A 21,378-nucleotide genomic window follows, 5' to 3' on the forward strand; every position below is an offset into this window, starting at 1 on the left:
GTAATAATCGGTTGAACTCATTTTTGTGTGTCATTTTCATCAAATCGGAACATATTTGTTGTAGATCTAACAATTGTATTGGTTTAATCTCAGTGAAATTGCCTCTTTTGTTAATCTTTCATCTTTGACAGACATGCATCACGACTGTGAAGATATCCCAAAGATATTAGCATACTCAGTGAAAACCAGTTAGGGCTTAAGTTCAGGGGGTAAAACTGGTACTCTTTTGTTAAAGCTGGTGTTAGTAAAGGCTGAGCAGAAAGGATCCTGGACACATTCCAGTGTGGCTGACATTTTAAAATTGCTGTGTGTGAATCCCATTCTGGCCACTTGCACATGTGAGAAACAGATCTCTTCTGGTCTGCAATTCTGTTTTTTAATGTGTGTAATTGTTATACAGATTGTTATTTTATTGATTTTCTTGTGTTTTAAAGCTCCAAAGAGGGATTGGCTATGAAAACTCTCACTCGGACCGTAAGTGCTGTTGCCTGTAAGCTGAACATGAACCAGTGCTGTATACTGGTACACAAGAGAGGGCAGCAAAACAGAGGCAAAAGTTATGGCATCAGGTTCTCAAACACAATAATTGGGTCACAAGATAACAGACTAAAACATAAACAAGTAAAACAAAGATGACAGAGTCTGTTAAAGGCAGAGAGTCTGTTCCAGTTAAGGATGGGAATCGTAGTAAGTTTGCCTGCCTGTCGATACATCTTATCGGTTCTTGCACTCTTGGTACAATCAGCTGATTTCAGCTTGTGTGTCGGAGTAGGAAAATAGTGGTGCACTTTTATTTTTAAATACGGTGCTGTTTGGTCTGTGTAGAATAATAACTTGGTAATCAACGCCTGTATTTACAGTATTTTATCTGAAATTTTTTTTTTTTTTTGCGAATTTTTCAAAGGAAAGGCCCATGTGATTTCTGTCATCATTTGCTGTATTTTCCTTTATTGTTTTAGATGAGTTATTGATTAAACTGAATCTCTTTAAGGTTTTGTCAATAGAATGATTCATTGAAAAACTTGAAACTTGAAAAACAGTGCATGTGATTCAACGTTCTGATCGGTGTCTCAATGTTAGAGTCAAAACCAGCAATTCCAACCTCATGACCTCAATAAAGAAGTCAGAGGGATATTATAAGCAATTAGGATCTTCCTGGGATCATGAATGTCTACATAAAACTTTATTTATCCTGTATGTACTCATTATTTTTACAGCATCGATCTTCTTTCAAGTCCTTCCTTTTGGGAAGCACCTTCAGCAGATCATCTGCCTCCATCTCACCCTGTCCCAGCGTCCTCTATCACACCGAACCTCTGTATGTCCTCTTTCACTACGTCCATGGATCTTCTCTGTCATCTTCCTCTTTTGCTCCTACCTAGCAGCTCCATCTTCATCATCCTTTGTCTAATATATCCACTATCTTTCATCAGCATATGCTCCATTCATCTCAGCCTCACCTCTCTGAATCTGAACTCCTGATTTTTAGTCCTGTCCATCTCACTCCCTTCCAATGAACTGAACATCTTCAGCTCTGCCACCTCATTTGCAAACCATACATCACAGCAGGTCTCACTACCATCTACCATCTCACTACTACAAACTTTCCATTTAGCTCTTGCTGCTATCCTTCTGTCACAAATCATCCCTGACACTTGCCTTCACCCATTCCACCCTGCTTGGGCTCTTCACCTTTCTTGTGCACTGTTTGTTGCTTTGGGTGGTTGATCTCACATATTTAAACTCATCTGCCTTCAGTATCTCTGCTTCTTGCATTTTCACCTGTCCGTCTGTCTCCCTCTCATTCACACACACATATTCTGTCTTCCTTTAACTGACTTTCATTACTCTTCTCTCCAGAGCATACCTCCACCTCTTCAGGCTCTCTTCCACCTGCTCCTTACTCTTGCTGGAGATGCTAATGTCATCTGCAGACATTATAGGTCACAGATACCTATCGCCACCTTGAACCCATCTGTCACTTGTACCAGGCACCTCATCACTGCCTCTCCATCCTCATACATGTCCTGGACCACCCTCACATACTTGTCTGTACCTCCTGACTTCCTCACATTGTCACAGTTCCTCTATCATGTCTGATATCCTCTGTACTTCATCAATGCTCTCAAAGCAAACATCACATCTGTAGTGTTTTTTCTCAGCATGAGGTCATACTGCTGCTCACTGACCATCACCTCTCTTGTTGACCTAGCTTCAACAAGTCTTTACTACATCTTCATGGTATGGCTCATCAACTTTATCCCTCTGCAGTTACTACAACTCTGCACACTAGTCTTGTTCTTCACAATCTGTACTAGTACACCTCTTCTCCACTCCCCAGGCATCCCCTCACTCTTCACGATTTTGTTAAACAGACTAGTCAAAATGTCCACTGCCCTCTCTCCCAGACATCCCTATACCTGCACAGGTATGTCATTTGGACCAACCTATTCTCTTCACATTTTCCCAAACGTCCTTCTTACTAATCGTCTGCACTTCCTGATTCACTAACTGTCCCCATCAATCCTCCTGTCTCGTTTTCTACATTCATCAGCACCTAAAAGTGCTCCGTCCATCTTCTCAATACTCTTTTCAGGCTTTAGAAACTGAGTTTTTATGTGTAAGTGTGCATTACTCACAGAAGATGATCACTCAGCTTGAAAGATGTAACTGTACACTGAGTTACCTGAGCGTATCTCTCGAGTGTATGTGTGAACGTATGTGAGTGGTAATGCTCCAGCAGCCTCTCTTGTAGGTAATTGTGGCAGAACTCGGACCAGCTGGCTCCTCTCTCCTCTGCTGAGTGTCGTGGGTTCCTCAGGCCTGGCGTGTCCACCACCATCACAGAGGCTAGCATCAGCTGCTGACTGCTCAGCGCCCTGCCCACAAAACACAGCCTGATTGAGTTTTACAGTTCTTTATATGTTTGTTCTTCATTCACATATCTGATGCATGAATATACAGTAGAGGGAAGGATGATCATGTGATAAGGCCCCCCTCAGTAGCGTGGTAATTACACAAAACAACAGGCGGCTGCTATAAGCACATGAAGCTGGAAACAGAAGTACAGATCAATGCGTCAGACTGTCTGCAAACTTTGTAAATGGTACACACAGATGTAGCTTGAGAAAAAGAAAGCAACATTAGCTCCTCTTATTTATTTCCCCTCATTTTCAACTCCAGGTGTTCAAACATTTGGACTTCTGTGTTCGAAGCCTTCCTTATAATCTCATATCGAGCCATTAGGCAACCCCTCAATGAAACGAGCAGTCAGTTTTAATGTTCTTTAAAAGCCAGCTGTCTTCTTACTGGCTGCTCTCAAAAATAGAAGGTTTTGAACAGTGGGCATTAGTGGTCCTGAGCCTGAAATCATCATATTAGGGATATCCCTTCGTTGTCACATCATACAGAGTAGAAGAGTAGAAAAGTGATCAGAAATTGAGTTTTCAGACTCAGATTGATTGCAGGGTAATTTGGGCCATGTTTAATATAGTCTTCAATCACTGTAGCAGAAAATATATTAAAGATAATAAGAAAAAGCACAGTAAGCCATCGTAAAGCAAAGTCTAAAGTCATGAAGCCTTGTTAGGCAGCAGTTATGAAGGCAGACTGAGAGCTTGTGATGAGGCTGTGGATCGTGTATTTAATGAGATGCATCCAGACCTGTTGATGAGTGACACGATGGCAGTGAAGAGCTCTTCATAAAGTCCAGCAGCCATTCCATTGAGGCACTGAGCAGCTGTTAGCCTCGGACCTGCGCACAACAAAGTGAATAAGGACACACTTTTCTACTCGCGTTGTTTAATGTTCTCCTTTATCCTTAAAGGCTTTATCAGGATAAATCCACTCCTACAGCACGTTGTCCTTTCTCTAAAAATGCAACTCAAAGAAAATCTGGAACCTCTGAGAGGTTAAAGCAGGTATCTTTTATCCCTGCTTTTTGGGGCCTCTGAGCTTTTTTTTAGAAGTTAAGCAGGGCTATGATAGCCCTTTGGCTAAGTCTTGAGAGGCTTCGTGTCAGCTCTCACACTAGAAAGTCAACAAATGCTACAAGTAAAATATAGGTAGGCACCCATTCAAAATTCAGAGCAACTGAATGTGACTTCAGCTCTGTGCGTCTCCAATATCACAGGTCACCACTTCATTTAATTTTATTTGTCACTGATGACCTTTTGGTGACATTTGTCACAGTCTTAGCAACAAACTGCTCCTGTGTTGTTGGGTAGATTATTCACGGACTAATCAGCTCTGCTGATCGTATCTTTTGGCTGAAGGAAAGATGTTTGGGTGGTGGAAAGGCAATGAGGCTTACATGAGTAGCTTTAATTCTGTGAATTCTTTGCAGTGCTGATGTGTTATATTGTACTGACCACCAAAGATCCCATTCTATAAACACCAGTTCATATGCCAGATGGTGCCACACATTAGCTCTTGTAACAAGATGCTTGAAGTTGTCACTGGATCAGAAAATGGTAAAGTTCCCTCTAAACAATCAAAACTGTTGGAGAATAGTGAGCTGTGTTTAGTTGGAGTCCGCACTGATGGCCTTTATTGTTCAACATAGCAGTAAGCTGAATAATGAAATATCAAACAAATTATAAATGAAAAATTGTAACCACTAAAATATATTAATGAAGCAATCTCCCTATTCACTTCCATGAGCTTTGTTTTGTTTTTTTTGTAATGATCAGCAGAGATTGAAAGCACTGATAGTGTGCAACAGGATCCTCAAACACTCTCTAAACTTTCCGCTGCTGTTTTTCACATGCTGGCTTTAGTGTGTGCGCATCTCACCTTCCTCCGATTCTGCGGCACCGCTCCTCTCTCTGCTGCCCCCGGTGGCCCTCTGCAGAAGCTGTTGAAGGTGATGTTTGAATACTGCTGTGTGCAGATCATCACCTTCACATCCAAGCACACTGCTTGCCCTCTCAGCACTGTCAAAGTTCATAAACTGCCTCCTGCCCACTGCACAACCAAAGGGAAAACTCAAAGAGGATGTGATTATGACAGCATGCACTGAACATTAGTGATGGTCGGCTCAGCAATGAGTGAGAAATTTAAAGTAACTGGATCGGAGGTGGAGTGTTAGCTCGACACTATCAGGCTTTCCTAAAGAGAATCACTCTGTGTCTTGGGGTCAGTGTCTTGTCCAAGCCAGGGATCGAACGAGCAACCTTCCCATGGTTCTACCTCCTGAGCTACAGACAGGAGGTGTGTGTGTATGAGAGTGTGTAGTAACACTGTGTGACTCACAGTGAATCACTATGTTACCTTTACAGGCCCCAGCAGCTCCCAGATGGTAAATACCAGCCAGAACATGCCATATCGCCTTCTGCTCGCCGGGTGAGAAGCCCAGTGTTTCCATGGCACTCAGCAGCTTTGTGAAAGCAATGGATGCACGCTGTTTCTCCTCCACCTAAGAACAGTAAGAAAGGGAGAGGGGACAGTCTGTCTTTTCTGTTTTTGACAGCCAGATAATTAAATGAGGTGAGGGAACAGCTGAGTCACATCTTTCCATCTTATCTCCAATCACAGTCTAACTCTTTCCATGTGGTTTGACCACTTCACTTTCTATGTTTTGGCTCATTTTTCCATTTATATTACCTCAGAGCCTCATACTCACACAAGCATGCTGGGCAAAGGGACACCCAGAACTTTGAACTGAAGCAGAAGTGTTGGTCAATCTTCTAAATTAGAATTGTTCATTCACTGACTTCTGTCATTGTGTCAAATGCAGCAACCCCATCCAAATACGGTTAGTGAATGCTTGTGTCCCTATTTAGTTTTTCTCAGCTACCACACAAAGTACAGATTTATGATCTACAGGGATACAAAAGGGTTAGTTTTGTTGACTACCTTTGTGTTCCTCAGCAGCATTATCATATAGTACGAGTAGACATGAGCAGCCACATTGTGAGTGGGTGAAACCCCCAGCTGGGGCTATTCGCCAGCACTCATTTCAACTAGAATGATTATTAATAGAACCACGGTTCTCTCAGGAGAGCTATTTCTCACTCTGTGCAGTCTACGCAAGCACAACACCGCCCAGAGCCGGTGAGTTCCAAGCTGCAAGCTCAGCCTCAGGATATTTGTGGAGAAATAAAATTAATATTATTTATTATAATTATTGGTTTGATTTACTTTACTTGTTTTCCCATCTAGACAGTGCTGCACTTTATTTATTTGTTTTCTGTAGGAGGGGAAGGAATATTTATGATTTCTTATTTCATGTTGAAGAACTTTGTTTCAGAAATTTAAACCTTTTTGAGGAAAATGCTGCATCTGCATCTCTTTGCCTTCTATTAACATTTCCTGTAGGTTTAAATATCTTGGGTAAATTCAGTACTTTCTCTTTCCTTTAATATCCACAGAGCAGTTCTTTACAGTTTATTAAACAGGGACTGGACCAGCACACTAATGGTTCCCAATGCAAAGCAACACAAAGTAGTTCCATACATCAGAACACTTTCTGAACAGTAGCTGTCTCTGAGGCTGTGACCACAGCTGCAGCTGTGCTGTGACTATTCTGGCTCTGGCTGTTACACAGTGTACAGAACAGGTCACAGAAAAGCCCCCAAAAAGTGCAAAATATACAACATTTAAATTAGTTACTCGCTCTGCTGTAAAGACTTGATGGCATTAATGAAAAACACATGTTTGAAGCAGCATTCACGCAGCAGTGCCATCAGTTGTCATATATTACAGCGGTTCCAGAAAAATTCGGTCTAAAGTCTGAAAGTGATTTCCATTTTAGAGGAAAAGGGAAAAACACAACTTTCTCCTGACTTCCTTTGTTTCTTCTTCTGATAATCAGCAAATACGCAAGGTCACTGTGAACGCTCCTCTTCCACAGAACATCGTAAAATGTGAAGCTTAGGGAAGAAAACCTTACCCACGTTATTCATTTTCATTGAGTTTTCCTAGCCAGATATTACAAATGAATATTTCCCAGTTGCCACTGAATATAGCATTACACCTGTGTTCATGCAAAACAGAACTGCCCTGTGCTGGACTTCTCCACTTACGGTTATGTTGCCTGTTATACCATGACGTGTGATATAGTGGTAAAAAGAGACCCTTCTGATGCACTTACTGTACCTTGGCGGGATGAACAATACCAAAGGAGTTGAATTCAGAGAGCTGGTGTAGCTGCAGTTCGATCCTAATATAGAATCAGAAATGGGAAAATAGGTTGTTATGTGGCAAATCAGTAGCTCTATAAAGGAAGAATCTGCAACAAACACCTTCAGCTGCTGCTGCTTCAGCAGGACCACAACTAGAACATAAGAAGTTATGAGGGCTTAAAGATTTGGGGAAAATGTGGACAAATTAAAAAAGTGACAGATTTGAGTCCAACCCTACGATATCTACTTTGAGGGCCAGTAACGTTTCATAATGTGAAGGTAAATTTCCTGTTGCGTCATTAAATATGTTGAATAAATAGTGCATTTCTTAAACAAATCTGCCTATTAACCTTTACTGGAGATTACCTCATCTCTGCGCTGAGTCCTGCCAGCATCTGAGAGAAGACCAGGAAGTTACTTTCTCCCTGAATTTTCTGGCACACTTTCCATTTGTCCAACATCAAGGTCTGAATGATGGAGAAGCAGGACAAAAAGGAGGAAAAGGAACAGAAGTCACGAATCCCAATTTACACAGCCATGTTTGACTAACTTACATGGGTTTGTGTCTGGGCTACATGCCTGTAGGTGTCCAGCGGCGGCTTGTCCAGCATGGTTAAAATCCAATGAGAAAACCATAGCAAATCGAGACGACGCATCACTGTGCTTAGAGCTCACACAGCCAAAAGACCTCAGGATAGTGAACATAGCCTGAACACGCTCCACTAGTGAAAGAAATAGCAATAATCACAGTAGGGAAGTGTGGAAAGTTGAGGAAAACAGGCTGAAGCAAACATTTCAGCAAAATAAACCTACAGGCTCGCTAAAAACAGGACACCCTCTATTACATCGAAGGTTTTACCTCTCAGGACAGACTAAAAATAATCCTTCCTCGGCAGATTTTAAAATTACTTGAATGAGAGTAACACATGACATATCGCACATAGTTATAGTCATAGTTTATTTAACAAAACACTACTTGCACCTCACAATTTAATAGCTTACATTAGCTGTATTAACTTGAAGTAATCTTTATTGTGTGATACCGTCAGTCTCTCACAGAGAAATTTTGATCCACAAACTCCCTGAAAGGTTATTTTTCATCATTTTTCTTACATGTTGATGTGTATAACGTTCATTGAATATAGTTTTGGGATTCATTTAAGATTCATAGTTGTAGCGACTCACTCACAGTCACTGAAATGACAGACTAGTACCAGTTTCAAGTTTTAGTGCTGATCATTAACACTTTAAAAACCTAAACAGTTTTCATTTTTACAACGCACGCTCACCACTCATGTTCTCTCCTGCTGTGCCAGCTTGTTTGATAAGAGCATGTGTGAAGGTCTGACATGCCGTGGTCTTGCCCGTCCCGCTGCGTCCCAATGCACACACACTGTGATCCCTTCTGGTGCCAACCATAGACATGTAGACCCGTTTGACCAGGGCAGCCAGGGCAGGAGGAGCATCCCACACAGACTCCCCTCGCCGTGACTTTGGGGTCTAATAGAGAAAAAAAGAAGATAAACATAAAATGTTGCACATACTTAATAAGCTTTGTAGTTTCATAGGGTTACTGATCTGTAAATGTGTGTAAATTTTACCTTGCTGTGGGTCTGTAACGGGGGCCAGAAGTTGACCAGGTTTGGTCCTGCATGTGTCAGTGGAAGATTTGCTTTAGCTCGACTGGTCAGAGTGTGCAGAGCTCCACATTCATTCACGCTCTGCAGGTCACTCAGATCCTCACACAGGTCGAGCTCTGGTGGATTACACTGTGGAGGAACAGCATCTCCATTAATTGGTTCAAATGTGAAAGAGTTAGTCTCAGATTTCACACAGATTACACCCTGGGAAAACTGTTTTCTTCTGTCTTAGTGGAGATGCTTTATAGAGTTATTAAAAAATGCTGCCTTTTTAAAACTTTGATATCACTAATGTTATTGTTCTGGATTAAGATAAGATGACAAACCAAAATATGTTTATGTCTATACAAATTCCCAAACTATTTCAATTCAGCATCCTGAATGAAACAAAATGCTAATTAACCAAAAACTAAGATCATTTCAGTTTTTCAGTTTTGTTTATATAAATTAAATTATTATTTGAAATTATTCTTTCTTTCTCAGGATGTACCAAACTGTAGATTTTGCCGCTCCTAACATTGTAGCAGTTTCTTGGATGGGTTTTTTTTGTTTTTCGGTTTTCACCTGCATGGAGAGCTCCTTTTGTGCTGGTCCTGAGTCCTGTGACTCAGTGGTTTTGGTTTTTAATATTCTTTGATTCAGTTAGTGTCTGGTTGTATTTTAGTGATTTTTAGATCTTGGATTTTGTTTCTTTGCCTCCCCTGTGTTACATGTTTTCTTGTCTAGTCTCCCCGGTCTCTATGTCGTGCATCTCCTGGTCAAGTCTACATCTCCATGCCAGTCTTGTGTCTCATGTCCTGTGTTCAGTGTTTTGAGTTTTGCTTCCCCTTTGTCTCGTCATGTTTGGTTGCTCTCCTGCTGTTTCTCATTTCCTCGTTTGTTTTTCATAAATTTAGTTTATGGATTATTTCCCAGCAACTAAAGCTGCCACTTTAAGTATAAAGTGTCACACAGCCACACATGACAACTTTGGACACATGTTGTCTGTTTCACAGCAAAATCTTCCAAATGCAAGCACCACACCTCAAATCAACCCCAGCACTATTATCTGTTTAATTAAAAATGACATAACAAAGGAATTGCCCACACCTGCCCATGAAATAGGCTTTGACTCAATTGTCCAATTTTGGTCCTTTTCAAAAGTGGCACATGTTAAGGAGCTGAAACTCCAAAACTCTTCATCCAATTTGAATAAATTGTAATCTTATGTCCCTTGAGACCTCCAGTAATTCTCCAGAACCACAAACTTCACTTGGTTCTTTTCAGGAACACCGTCTGAACCTCATCATGCTGAACGTATTCTACTTCTCATTGGATTTGTGTTTTGGCTGCGGGAAATTGTTTCTTTACTGATCTTTTCCTGCCTTATGTCACTAGACTTGATATGACTGCGCTATGCTGTTGCTGCTGACTCCAGTAAATTCCACAAGACATGCTGTGTAAGTAAATACAAACAACAACAGTTTAGATGCACCTCTGCAAAGCACAGATGTGCTCTCTTATGTATATGTATTTAGGGAGAAGAGGTTTTTTTAACCTCTTACCTTAACATTCAAGACTGGTGAATGTCTTGAATGTTTTCCACTAGTTTTCCATTTGTGAGTAACATAAAATTATTTTTGTCAATGTAGAATGATGGACACCAGACTGTTTGGATATGACCTTATAACCCTTCCAAGAAGCCTTTTCTGTCTTACCACAAATGTGAGTAGCAAACTGTTAAATGAATGATGACAAGGTCCTGTCATATGTCATATGTCCTGTGTTTTAGTTCATCTGAGGTTGCATGTACCCCAATTTAAAACCTACTGAGGACCAGATGATTTTGTATTCTTCCTGATATAATAATAATGGATTGCATTTATGTAGCACTTTTCTAGACACTCAAAGCACATTATAATTCCACTCTCACATTCACACACTGGTAGAGGCAAGCTCCAGTTGTAGCCACAGCTGCCATATCGCAGGTGAAGTGTCTTGCCCAAGGACACAACGACCAGGACGGACAAAGCTGGGGATCGAGCCGGCAACCTTCCGGTTACAAGATGAGCTTCCCAAACCAAAAAAAGGGCACAATGAAAAGTGCTTCATATAATGTTTGCAGTTTTTTTTTTTAAATCATATCCCTAAAAGACCTTCTCCTTAAATTTCACATCACTGTAACATCACTGTAACATCACTGTAACAGGACTGGTATAAAAAGCTTTAACTTTAAGAAAATGTGTGCTAAATCTCCAAAATTTAATGGAGATTTATGCATTACTCTGTGCTGATACGTTTAAATGTTGACCTTTTTGTCATATGAAATTCTCATCTGGTTTGTTTCTTAAAGAAAGGGTTGTTGAAAGGTTTGCATTAGAAACAAAGGACAAGTTGATGTGCAAACTCTTACATGATTTGGACAGTAATAGAACCAGAAGGACACTTCTAGTCTGATCTACCTTCTCAACTTCATACTCGGAGACATCATGCACTGAGCCGTCCGTCTCAAGCCGGACCCTCACCCGGCCCTCGGACAGCTCTGGTGTGCCTTCATCTGGCTTCAGCTGAGTAGCTGAAAAGAGGAGAAATGAAGTTATGTCTTTGAAAGCACACATACAGACACCCTGTGAACTGAGGTGTGGAAATATCAAGGATCTTCAAGGCTACAATCAAGACTTGTTTTTTGTGTGAATGAGTCAGCAGTTATAGATCCATCCATGTGTAACTGTGGTTTCTGTTAGGGGTTAAATGTTCTTCAAAATGTACTTATAGCTAGCATGCATACTGTAGTGTGTGCGTGTGTGTTGTTTTCAATGCATACCACGGATGAAATCATCCTTGTCGACGTACCACACAGTTCCAGCTTCATACCACACATCCCTAACCTGAGAGAAAGCAGCATGAGAGGAACAAAGAGAAGAACAGTAACTACTTTTTGGCTGCACAGTTTCTATAATGCATGATCATTTAGTGTGCCACAGCATTGAATACCATTGTTTTCAGAGTTTACTTCTAGTGAAGTCACATTTAAAGTGTTGTGTTTTTCTTTATTTTCTGCTACATTTTCAAATAATCCCTGTGAGCTCAAAGCTCAGCTTTCAGACATAGAAACAGAAGACTATAGAATAAATGAGGACAACAATAAAACATATAAGTGTAAATAAGGAAAATTATCCATCCGTCATATTCCACTTATCTGGGGCCGGGTCCCAGGGGCAGCAGACTAAGCAGAGAAACCCAGATCTCCCTCTCCCTGGCCACCTCATCCAGCATGTCCAGGGGAACACCAAGGGGTTCCCAGGCCAGCCAAGAGATATAATCTCTCCAGCATGTCCTGAGTCTGCCCCAGGGCCTCACACAGGAGGTGCCCAGGAGGCATCCCTGTCAGAAGCCCGAACCACCTCAACCTGCTCCTTTCAATGTGGAGGAGCAGCGGCTCTACTCTGAGCCCCTCTCAGATGGCCGAATTCCTCACCATATCTCCTGGGAGAAGCCAGCAACCTTTCTGAGGAAATTTATTTCATCCATTTGTATCCGCGATCTCGTTCTTTCCGTCACTACCATAGTTTGTAACCATAGTTAAAGTAGATCACCTGGTAAATTGAGAGCTTTGCTTTTCCATTCAGCTCTCTTCATCACGACGGATCAACCATATGTACATTTTTTATAATTACTTATATAACTGTCACACTAGTTTCTTTCCTTTTGTTTAGGCTTTTCATCATATGTTGGACAGAACGACAGTGGATTAGGTAGTGAATTGTGTTGTCTGAGATTTAAAGATCTTAAAATGACTTAAATGTAACTTTTGTTTGTCTCCGTAAACATTTTGATTCCCACTATGCACATAGGTCAAACTACTGAAGTATGCAAATACAAAAAACCCCTAAAAGAACCTTTAGTTTTGGATTACTTTGTTGTTTCTCTATTGAATGGAATGGTAATATTTAATATCTACATAAATGGGTACTGTCACACCAGACAGTACGAAAGGTGGACGTAGCTACCACGATGTCACCTGTTGGTTTCAAATACTGTTCTGAAGATTTAAGATGAATGTTTATGCTGTTGCCATCATGGTTGCAAGAATCCAGTGGTGAGCTCCAATGATCCATTTTGCTTTTAATGGTTCTTAGCTGAGAGACGTGACCCAGAAATATCCATGTGGCAGCCATAAGAAGATCTAATCAAATTCTCTGAATACTAAGGAAAGGAGCTTCAATGCTTCCTTTATTGCTTCCTTTAGCTAAGGAGGACCATTCGTTATGAAAGGAGATTAAAAATCACCGCCTCATAATTCATTGTGATGGATCATCCCACAATTCACAAAAACCATCGAAATAATGACCAAAATGTTAATTGTAACTGCATTTTCCATTTTATGCCATAACTGATGTAGTTTGAGTTTTTAACAACAGTTTGTTACACTCACATCTGAAATCTGATCATCACACTGCTGGAATAAAAACTACTTCTTGTTGAGTCTTTGCTTTGCATGAACAATATATTATATAATAATTATTATTATGGAGAGCATATTATTTTGTTCATAGAAATAAACAGTTTGAAGGAAAGCAGCTGCACTGGATCACAGCAGGTAAATATAAGAAAATCTGATCTTTTCATTTCATATGCTACTAGATATTATTGTGATTATTGCGATAGCAGGGTGATCTGCAAACAATGTGCTGTATGTCAATAGGGGAGCACTGCAGGATTACTAAGGAAAAATAATGCAGCATTAACTCAGGTTTCTCTTTAAAAACACCACAACAATTCAGATAAATTTGAGGAGACTAGCGCTTTTGTAGAGATGTGGCAAAGAAAAGTCACTCGCTGTGTGCACACTGCTGAGAAAAAGATGCTTGCAACTGACAAGTCATTAGCCATTGAGCAAACTGAAAACATCACAGCTAATCCTCCTGTGTCAAATACAGTATCATCAAAAACATATAAACTAAAACCCTACAAATTAGGTTTATTTTTATTCAGTATGATCCACAACGAGTAGAACAATGAACTAATTGCCATAGGTGTCGCCATCTAATGGCCTCCAGACAGAATGCAAGTTTAAGGCACTTCCCCGCTGGCTTTACTTTTCCAACCACAAAGCTACATCCACTTTTTTCACTGTCTATGTCTCGTGAATGTCTCAACTAAGGCAGATGAGGGATCTGAATGCAGGGCATAAAGTAGATACGTTTTTATTGGAATTTAAATGTTAGTTTTAAAAGGAAACGGTGTCACAAAAAGGGGAAAAAATCCATTAAAAATATTATTTTAATGTAGAAGAGTTTCCAAGTATTCTGCAGGCCTCAGACTATCTGTAAGACCGGATGACAAAAGCATACATACCTCCTTCCTGGCATTCTCTGTCACAGTTGTCTCTGTTTGCATTCCCTCTGGCTCCTGCCTCTCCTCCATCCCCTTCTCTTTCTCCTTCCCTTGCCCAAATTCCTCTATCCTCTCCTTCTTTGTATGCTCCTCCATATTTTTGCTCTTCTTTTCAGTCCTTCTGTCCCACTGTTGCAGCTTCTGCTTTGGGGGCTCTGGTGTTACGTCTGGTCTGGTTTCAGGTTTACCCCTGGAGTCAGGAGTCACTATGTGGCACTGAGATGAGGACCTGCCATCTGGCTGTGCTGAGTTGCGTCCTTGAGGTTGGCTGTTGTCGCTGTTGTCGCTGAATTGCTCTGTCCGCAGGGACATTTCTGCCTCGAGGATTGGAGGAGTCTGATCTGGGAGTAGAAACTGTTGCACCAGGTTGTCACTCAGTTTGTTTGGCTGTAGTGGGAAGAAAAAAGTAACAGGCCTCCTTTGACTGTTAACTGAAGGTTATGCATGCGTTGTACTTGTGTGTAGTAGTGCTACTGGAAATAGTGGGTGATGTGTCACAGTCTGCTGGTGCTTTTGTTGTGTCTTCTGTTTATGTTGTTACTTTCTTTTATTTCTTCTGTTAGACTGTTCCATAATTTCACTCCCGCTATTGAGATAGACATACTTTTTAAAGTTGTTCTAGCACTTTGTATTTTAAAAGTATAATGTGTGGTTTCCAACAGACCTTTTGGTCAATGATCACACCAAGAATTTTTTTTTTGATACTTTTCTTTTGGTTTCCAAATAACATAAATTTGGTTTTATCTAGATTCAATGATAACTTATTTATATCAAACCACTTTAATATCGTTAATTCCTGTGTGATCATCTCCAAAACCTGTGGCAACTTCACTCCTGAACAAAATATATTTGTGTCATCTGCAAATATTACAAACTTTAGAATCTGCGATACTCTGCAAATATCATTTATGTACATAATAAAAATTTTTGGAGCCAATACTGAACCTTGATGTACTCCACAAGCAATATCCATCAAATTCGATTTATATTCATTTATTTGTACATATTGTTGCCTATTCCCTACATAGCTTTTTAACTAGTCCAAACCACTCCCCTAAACCTGTACCTTTCCAGTTTTTTTAATCATGAAATTTTTAATAGAATTTCATGATTAACAGTATCAAATGCCTTCTTTAGATCTAAGAAAACTCCAAGTGTGTACCTCTTATTATCCATACATTCTGTTATCTCTTCCATTAAATCTCTCAATGCCAAAGCTAGCAATAGATAGAGAAAATCAGTTTTATCCAAAGAAGCCCATCTGGCCCTTCTCTGGCTGTCATTACATTACTGACATTGTTTTCTCCAGCCTAGAGAAGGCCATTCCAGAGGCATCTGAGTGAGAGGGTGCCACTTTATTAGGCACACCTGTGGCCTAATTAAATGACTAGTCACGTTTTTAGTTGCAGACCAACTCTGGTATTGGCAACACTAAGATCTTTAAGATTCAATAAGATATTGAGAGATGGAAATGAATGACTCACTGGCCTTTCTTCTTTGACCTCTGGCTCTTTATGTTTGGTCTCTTTCTCTGAATCTCTGACGAGCTGCTTGAGGAAACCACCTGGCAGAACTGACAGAGGCGGATGTGGTACCGTTGTGACAATTGGCTTGTTTTCCTCCTTTATCTGTAGTTTGGTCCATTGATGATTCAGGCAGAACAAACAAAATAGAAAGTCATTGTATGGTTTGGATGCAGTGTGCAGTCCATTGGGCATGCACATCAGGCATGCACTGCATGCTCAGCGGAGAGTTAAACAAGTCAGATGCATACGTTGACAATGTATGACAAATGTGTTGGAAAGCGAAAGAGATTTCTTACAGTTCTTATCAAACACTTTATTTTGACCAACACTCAAACATGAGTTCATCAAAACTGCTCCACAGGGTTTAGAATAAGTCCAAAAAGGGGAGGCAGTGTGTGGCACAGTGGACATAAATGAATGTGAGTCCTTTAAAGGCCTTTTTGTAATTAGCTTCCTTCAGCACTTTTAGCACCATGCAGGGTCATAAACAGCTATGAGGTACCAGAGGCGTTGGAGGGTTTTTCAAATAAGAGAATGTGTGACAATCTAAACGGCTGTTAATTTGAGTAGGATAGAATAGAATAGGCCTTTATTGTCATTGCACATGTACGACAAAATTGTGGGTGCTCCGCACCAACTGTATGGAATAAAAATAGAAATAGTAAGACAGCAGGAATAAATAACAGACAAGAGGAGTATATACAAAAAGAGGAATAAAAACAAAACTGGAGGAAAACACACAATAGGAAGGTACACATCAGAGGACAGGTGCTTGAAAGTAGTGAAAAGACTGGAATTCTAAAAAAGTTATGGCCTACTGGACTTGTGATTGGGATTTGTTTACAGAGTTAGATTGATGCCTGAGATGTGAGGATTTGAAATTGGTGTAGAGATGAGGAGTGAACCCGAGGCACAGAGAGGCAGGGCCTTCGAGTACGCTGTTTTTTCCCTCGTGCTATTTTCATGTAGGTGAAGCAATCATTCTGTAATTTATAGACAGGTGCTCTGCAAAAGAGGGAAGCTGTATGTCTGGTCTCACACCAAAGGCATTTTGGTAAACGTGGTGCCACTATGCTGAATTGTTAAACTCCACAAATCTGTCAAAAACATATTAATTGCAAAATTTAGACTGGGATACACATTAGTGTGCTTGACAAAGCTTTTTATGAGATTCAAAATTGGACGACTAACCAGTGAAAATGTGCCAGCTTTGTAAAACCCTGCAGTTGGCATGAACTTGTGACTGCATTAGAATAGATTTGAGCAGAGGTTCCATGGATGGTTTAAACCTAAATCTTCTCTTTAAAGATAAGAAACCCTCTAGTTCTACTTCTAAACTAAATAAAACTCAATATTAGCTTCATGTCAAGCTAATCCAAGAGTAAAACCCCCCAGACAGTTACAGTAAGTTCAGAAGATGTCACAACTGTTTCTCTGTCTGAAATAATACAGCTACATTCAGCTACAATAATAGAGGTACAGTTTATGAGCTTCAACAGAAAAGCCGAGCATCAGCTGCTCAGGCATTAGAGTGATTTTGTACACTTGTTCCTGTTTTGGGGGTTTATTTGACACAGAAGCATGGACAAGTAAATGGTCATTTCTTTATTAAACCTTTAAGAAATTAAGCAGGTAAAAGGCCTCAAGTTGATTTCAAATGCAGCTTTTAAAAGTTTTTCCTGCATGGAGCAAGAACATTAGGAGGGACAGAATCTGAGAAAAAATTTATTTTGATGTTGCCCAGTATTCAATATCATTTGCAAACTTGCACAGTAATTAAGGGACTGTGCTTAAAATGACAGCGATTCTTAATCTAATTATGTATACTGTAATAACATATCAGTCACATGAAACATGTTACTGTGTAAGAATATTTGCTTTGGTTAAAACCCTTGTGTATGCAATGCAGTGTCAGTTAACCAGTTTGAAATCTGATGCTTTCCATTTGTGTTGCTGTGCTCCACAATGTAGCTACATTAAAAGTATTTTCCCAGTGACAGTCTGAAAATCCACTAGCATGTATGAATCTCTTCAGAGATTTGACATCCTATGAGATGGTATCATGTGTATGACCAGGTGTACGAGGGGCCACATCAAAAGGACAGCATGTATTTTCTTTACCCAGCAGAAGAATACTCTGCTTCTGTGTTTTTGCCAGGATAGTGTAACACATTTAAAATCCAGTCTGAAAAACAGTTTCCAGTTATCACTGTCTCCTACTTTCCTTTTGTATGAACTGTGGGGAAAGACTTTGTAGCTTGTCGGTCAGCTGGGACATACAATTTCGTTTTTTTCTGTAAGGATTTCCACTAATGGTGTTGTAAGCTGGAGTCACTGAGCATAAAAATATCTTTACAATCAACCTGAAAAAGGCTGAAAAATGGAGGCTAATCTCGAGGCTTCAAAATGGATAAAAAAAAAAAACAACCCCAAAAAACCTAAACTTAAGCATGACCATCTTTTCGGTAGCGTGTGATAAGCAGAATGAACTGAGTGATGAAACCGCCATATAAGGCTGGGTGTTCTGCTCCCATTTGTGGAAAACTTCAATATTTTGTATCTCAACAGAAATATCAGTATCAGCAGATTCAGATCGCAAATGTCAAGTGACAGCATGGGGCTGTAAAAAGCTCAAACACTGAACATGCAAGATGATTAATACACCAACCATAGCAGTGGCATGCTACGATGACTCAGGGTTAGAACAGAGGAGCACTCACTATGTGATCAGTGCACCACACACACCCACACACACACATGTGTGCAGTCACAACCAGCTATTAGAGTTAATGCAGCACACAGCATTTCTGCACCTCCCTTCTTCTCCCAGAGTTTTAAGCGTGAGGACAGTGCCATGGTTTCACAGTAGGGAGAGGGTTAAGGGGAGTGAGGTGGCTGTGGAGGTGGAGGGTCACGCGTCTGTCAGCAAGATGTGATGGTGGCAATGTGCGTGTGCACAGAGGGAGAAGAACAATCTGACAAGAAAGAAAGAAAACTGAGGTAAATTAGATAATCTTCAGTAAAAGACAGTTATCACACACACACACCATCATGATCCACTTTTCCATTATTGACATACTTCACTGCCACTTTGTGTCTATTGAGACGTCATTATTTTTTAAGAAACTGTCTCGTCGTGCTCCTGCTCAGAGGTTCTGTTGTCAGTCAGCTCACACCGACTCTGTATGATGTGTTGGCGTTAATCAATCTTGTCATTATCCACCTTTTTTTACAACACTGCATTGAAGGCAAGGGTCTGCTGTGATTAATAGGGTCATAAACACACATATTGTTAAAGCGTAAATCTGTGTGAAAAGTTTTACTAATCAGTAGCTACACTGTGAAAAAAGTTGTGCCTTCCCATTGCCCTTGGCCTCAAACACTCCTGATGTCTTTTTGCAGTTCTGTTTTGTCATGACCCCATTTCCATCGGGTTGAAGTCTGGACTTTGACTGGGCCACAGCACTGATTCTTTCCTTTTTCAGCAGCTGTGCTCGGGATTATTGTTCTGTTGATGACCCAGTTTCATTCAGGCTTTAACTGTCAGACAGACGGCTTCACATTTGACTCTAGAACACTTTGGTATACAGAGCAGTTCATGTTCTGCTCAGTGACTGTAAGGTGCCCAAATCTTCATCGCTCCACCACCATGCTGGCAGTTGGTCTGAGATGTTTGCTATGAACTTGTAGAGTCTGCGGTGGAGTTCTTGAGTTTTTTGCAGTTTCTCAGAGCATGGATGGCCTAAGCTTGGGGTAAATTTGCTGGGGCGCCCACTCCTGGGAAGACTTTGGTATACAACATACATTCGAGTGCGCCACAGAAACAAACTGTCAAAACCTCAGTTTTTACAAAAGTGCTCACACTTACTGCTGATCAGATAATCAAGTGTATTTGATTAGCACAGGGGTGGGCAACTCCAGGCCTCGAGGGCCGGTGTCCTGCAGGTTTTAGATGTGTCCTTGATCCAACACAGCTGATATAAATGGCTAAACGATCTCCTCAACGTGTCTTGAAGTTCTCCAGAGGCCTGGTAATGAACTAATCCTTTGATTCAGGTGTGTTGACCCAGGGTGAGATCTAAAACCTGTAGGATATCGGCCCTCAAGGCCTGGAGTTGCCCACCCCTGGATTAGCAGGACCTGGACGCTAGCTACACTCTTCATTCCTACAGCGGTAAAGGTGTATTTAGTTTCTTACAGGACTGCATTGATTGTGCACTTCTCACTGCTGATGATTAGAACTTTGTGTCAGTGTGGTCATCAGATTGTTCAAGGACCCAGATGCGTGTTTGTCTGAGGTGCCAGCACTCTGTACAAAACTAAAAATCATCAGTCCAACTGATTTTCAACCTGTTGACTTCTTAAAAAGGTTTCAAAGGGAGGAGGTTGAGAAGAGCGAAGCTAGATCACAACTAATCACCAATCCAGACTACCAACACAAGCTAACCCAAACATAACCCAAAATGTGGTCTAATTCCAAAGAGTAGTGGATGAAAATCATCCTGTCAAACATGGTTTCATCTGAAAGCAAAATCAAACAAGTGTCAGAGGTCTCATGTTTGTTTTTTTTCTCCGAACTTCCCCTCTAAGGAAGATCCAGCCTCAGAGGCAAGATAGAAAATCAGAAACATGTCTGTCATTATGTGCCATGTACCTCGCTCCAGTAGCCTTGTGGTGTGGATCATACAGTATGAGATCCTGCTCTCTGCCTGTAAGCAGCATACTAGGGGCAGGTTTAGTCAGTCCCTGTAAACAACTCAACAGCTAGTTTTAGAAGGACCAGGCATTGTGCCAATCACATAAAAACTACCAACCAACTTTCTAAATGATTTTAAAACTGTCCTAAAAGTCTGTTTTGACATAGAAATGCATCCAACAGGTTCTCGGGTGGCATGCTAAACCTTCTTTTCAACTGTAGGACCCTTGCTTGACAAGACGAGTTTATGACCTCAACAGAAAACTTCTCCTAACAAGACACCAGAGACAGAAACATGCTTGACAATAAAAATCGAGCCAACAGTAAAAACCAGTCCTCTGGTGAAGTAGACAGCGGCGTCTGAACCAGTGTTATCTAAATGTAACAATGTCAAATCTCAGCCCGGCTGTATTACAGAATGTAGGCCCCTGAAGCCCCGCTCTCTCTAACCCAGCTCCAATCTATGAATAAAACCCATGACAGGAACTTTATAAGTGGACAGCGAATAGGATAGAACAAAACGCAGCCATACCTTCCAAAACTGTAGAGAAGCAGCTAAAGGCTCCAGATTTTTAATGGCAAATCCAGCGAGCCAAAATGAGACTCCCCCTGTCACACACTCACAGTCGCACAGACTGGGCAAGACTGACTGAGGGGGTATGCAGCAATAGTCAGAAATAGAGCGACACACAGACCAGCAGCATGGCTTCACTGACAGACGACTCCTCTATAAATATCTGGAGTCACAGGGTGGAGGAAGGGTCTCTAAACGACCCTGTTTGGAGACCTGCATGAGACACAAAGAAGCTTGTTGTCAGGTGAAGCCACTGCTTGTAACATGATCCGCTTTTCCTTTTCTTTTTAGCCATTCACCTGTCCTTCACCAGACGCCACAAGTACAGTAATCTGGATCTACAGCACTGGGAAACATTATCATCCTCTGTAAACATAGTAACAGCATGAAAACGTGTTTTGGTTTTTTTTAAAGCTGCGTGAACACCAGGGGGAGGGGTATA

General features: G+C 40.9%; 1 protein-coding gene across 10 annotated transcripts in view; it reads right to left on the minus strand.

The window, feature by feature from the left end:
- Positions 1-21,051, minus strand: part of myo18b (myosin XVIIIB) — a 96,470-nt gene extending 75,419 nt beyond the window's left edge. For 7 of the 10 annotated variants that reach the window (XR_013969764.1, XM_080865698.1, XM_080865697.1 and 4 more), the window contains exons 1-15: positions 20,895-21,051; positions 18,484-18,641; positions 15,625-15,768; positions 14,102-14,527; positions 11,568-11,631; positions 11,206-11,318; positions 8,726-8,893; positions 8,414-8,624; positions 7,704-7,846; positions 7,491-7,591; positions 7,099-7,162; positions 5,272-5,416; positions 4,795-4,965; positions 3,664-3,754; positions 2,687-2,879 (exon numbers count right to left, since the gene is read on the minus strand). Coding sequence is in view for 9 of the 10 variants with exons in the window: in XM_080865698.1 (XP_080721824.1) it covers positions 2,687-2,879; positions 3,664-3,754; positions 4,795-4,965; positions 5,272-5,416; positions 7,099-7,162; positions 7,491-7,591; positions 7,704-7,846; positions 8,414-8,624; positions 8,726-8,893; positions 11,206-11,318; positions 11,568-11,631; positions 14,102-14,527; positions 15,625-15,768; positions 18,484-18,522 (2,073 nt within the window). In the remaining variant the exon portion in view is untranslated. Of the gene's footprint in view, positions 1-2,686; positions 2,880-3,663; positions 3,755-4,794; positions 4,966-5,271; positions 5,417-7,098; positions 7,163-7,490; positions 7,592-7,703; positions 7,847-8,413; positions 8,625-8,725; positions 8,894-11,205; positions 11,319-11,567; positions 11,632-14,101; positions 14,528-15,624; positions 15,769-18,386; positions 18,642-20,894 lie in introns of those variants that run through there. The other 3 variants (XM_080865700.1, XM_080865695.1, XM_080865699.1) reach the window with 3 other exon arrangements.
- Between the last annotated feature and the right edge of the window lie 327 nt (positions 21,052-21,378).

Source organism: Rhamphochromis sp. 'chilingali' (genome assembly GCF_963969265.1).
Source record: "Rhamphochromis sp. 'chilingali' genome assembly, chromosome: 2".
NCBI classification, from domain to species: domain Eukaryota; kingdom Metazoa; phylum Chordata; class Actinopteri; order Cichliformes; family Cichlidae; genus Rhamphochromis; species Rhamphochromis sp. 'chilingali'.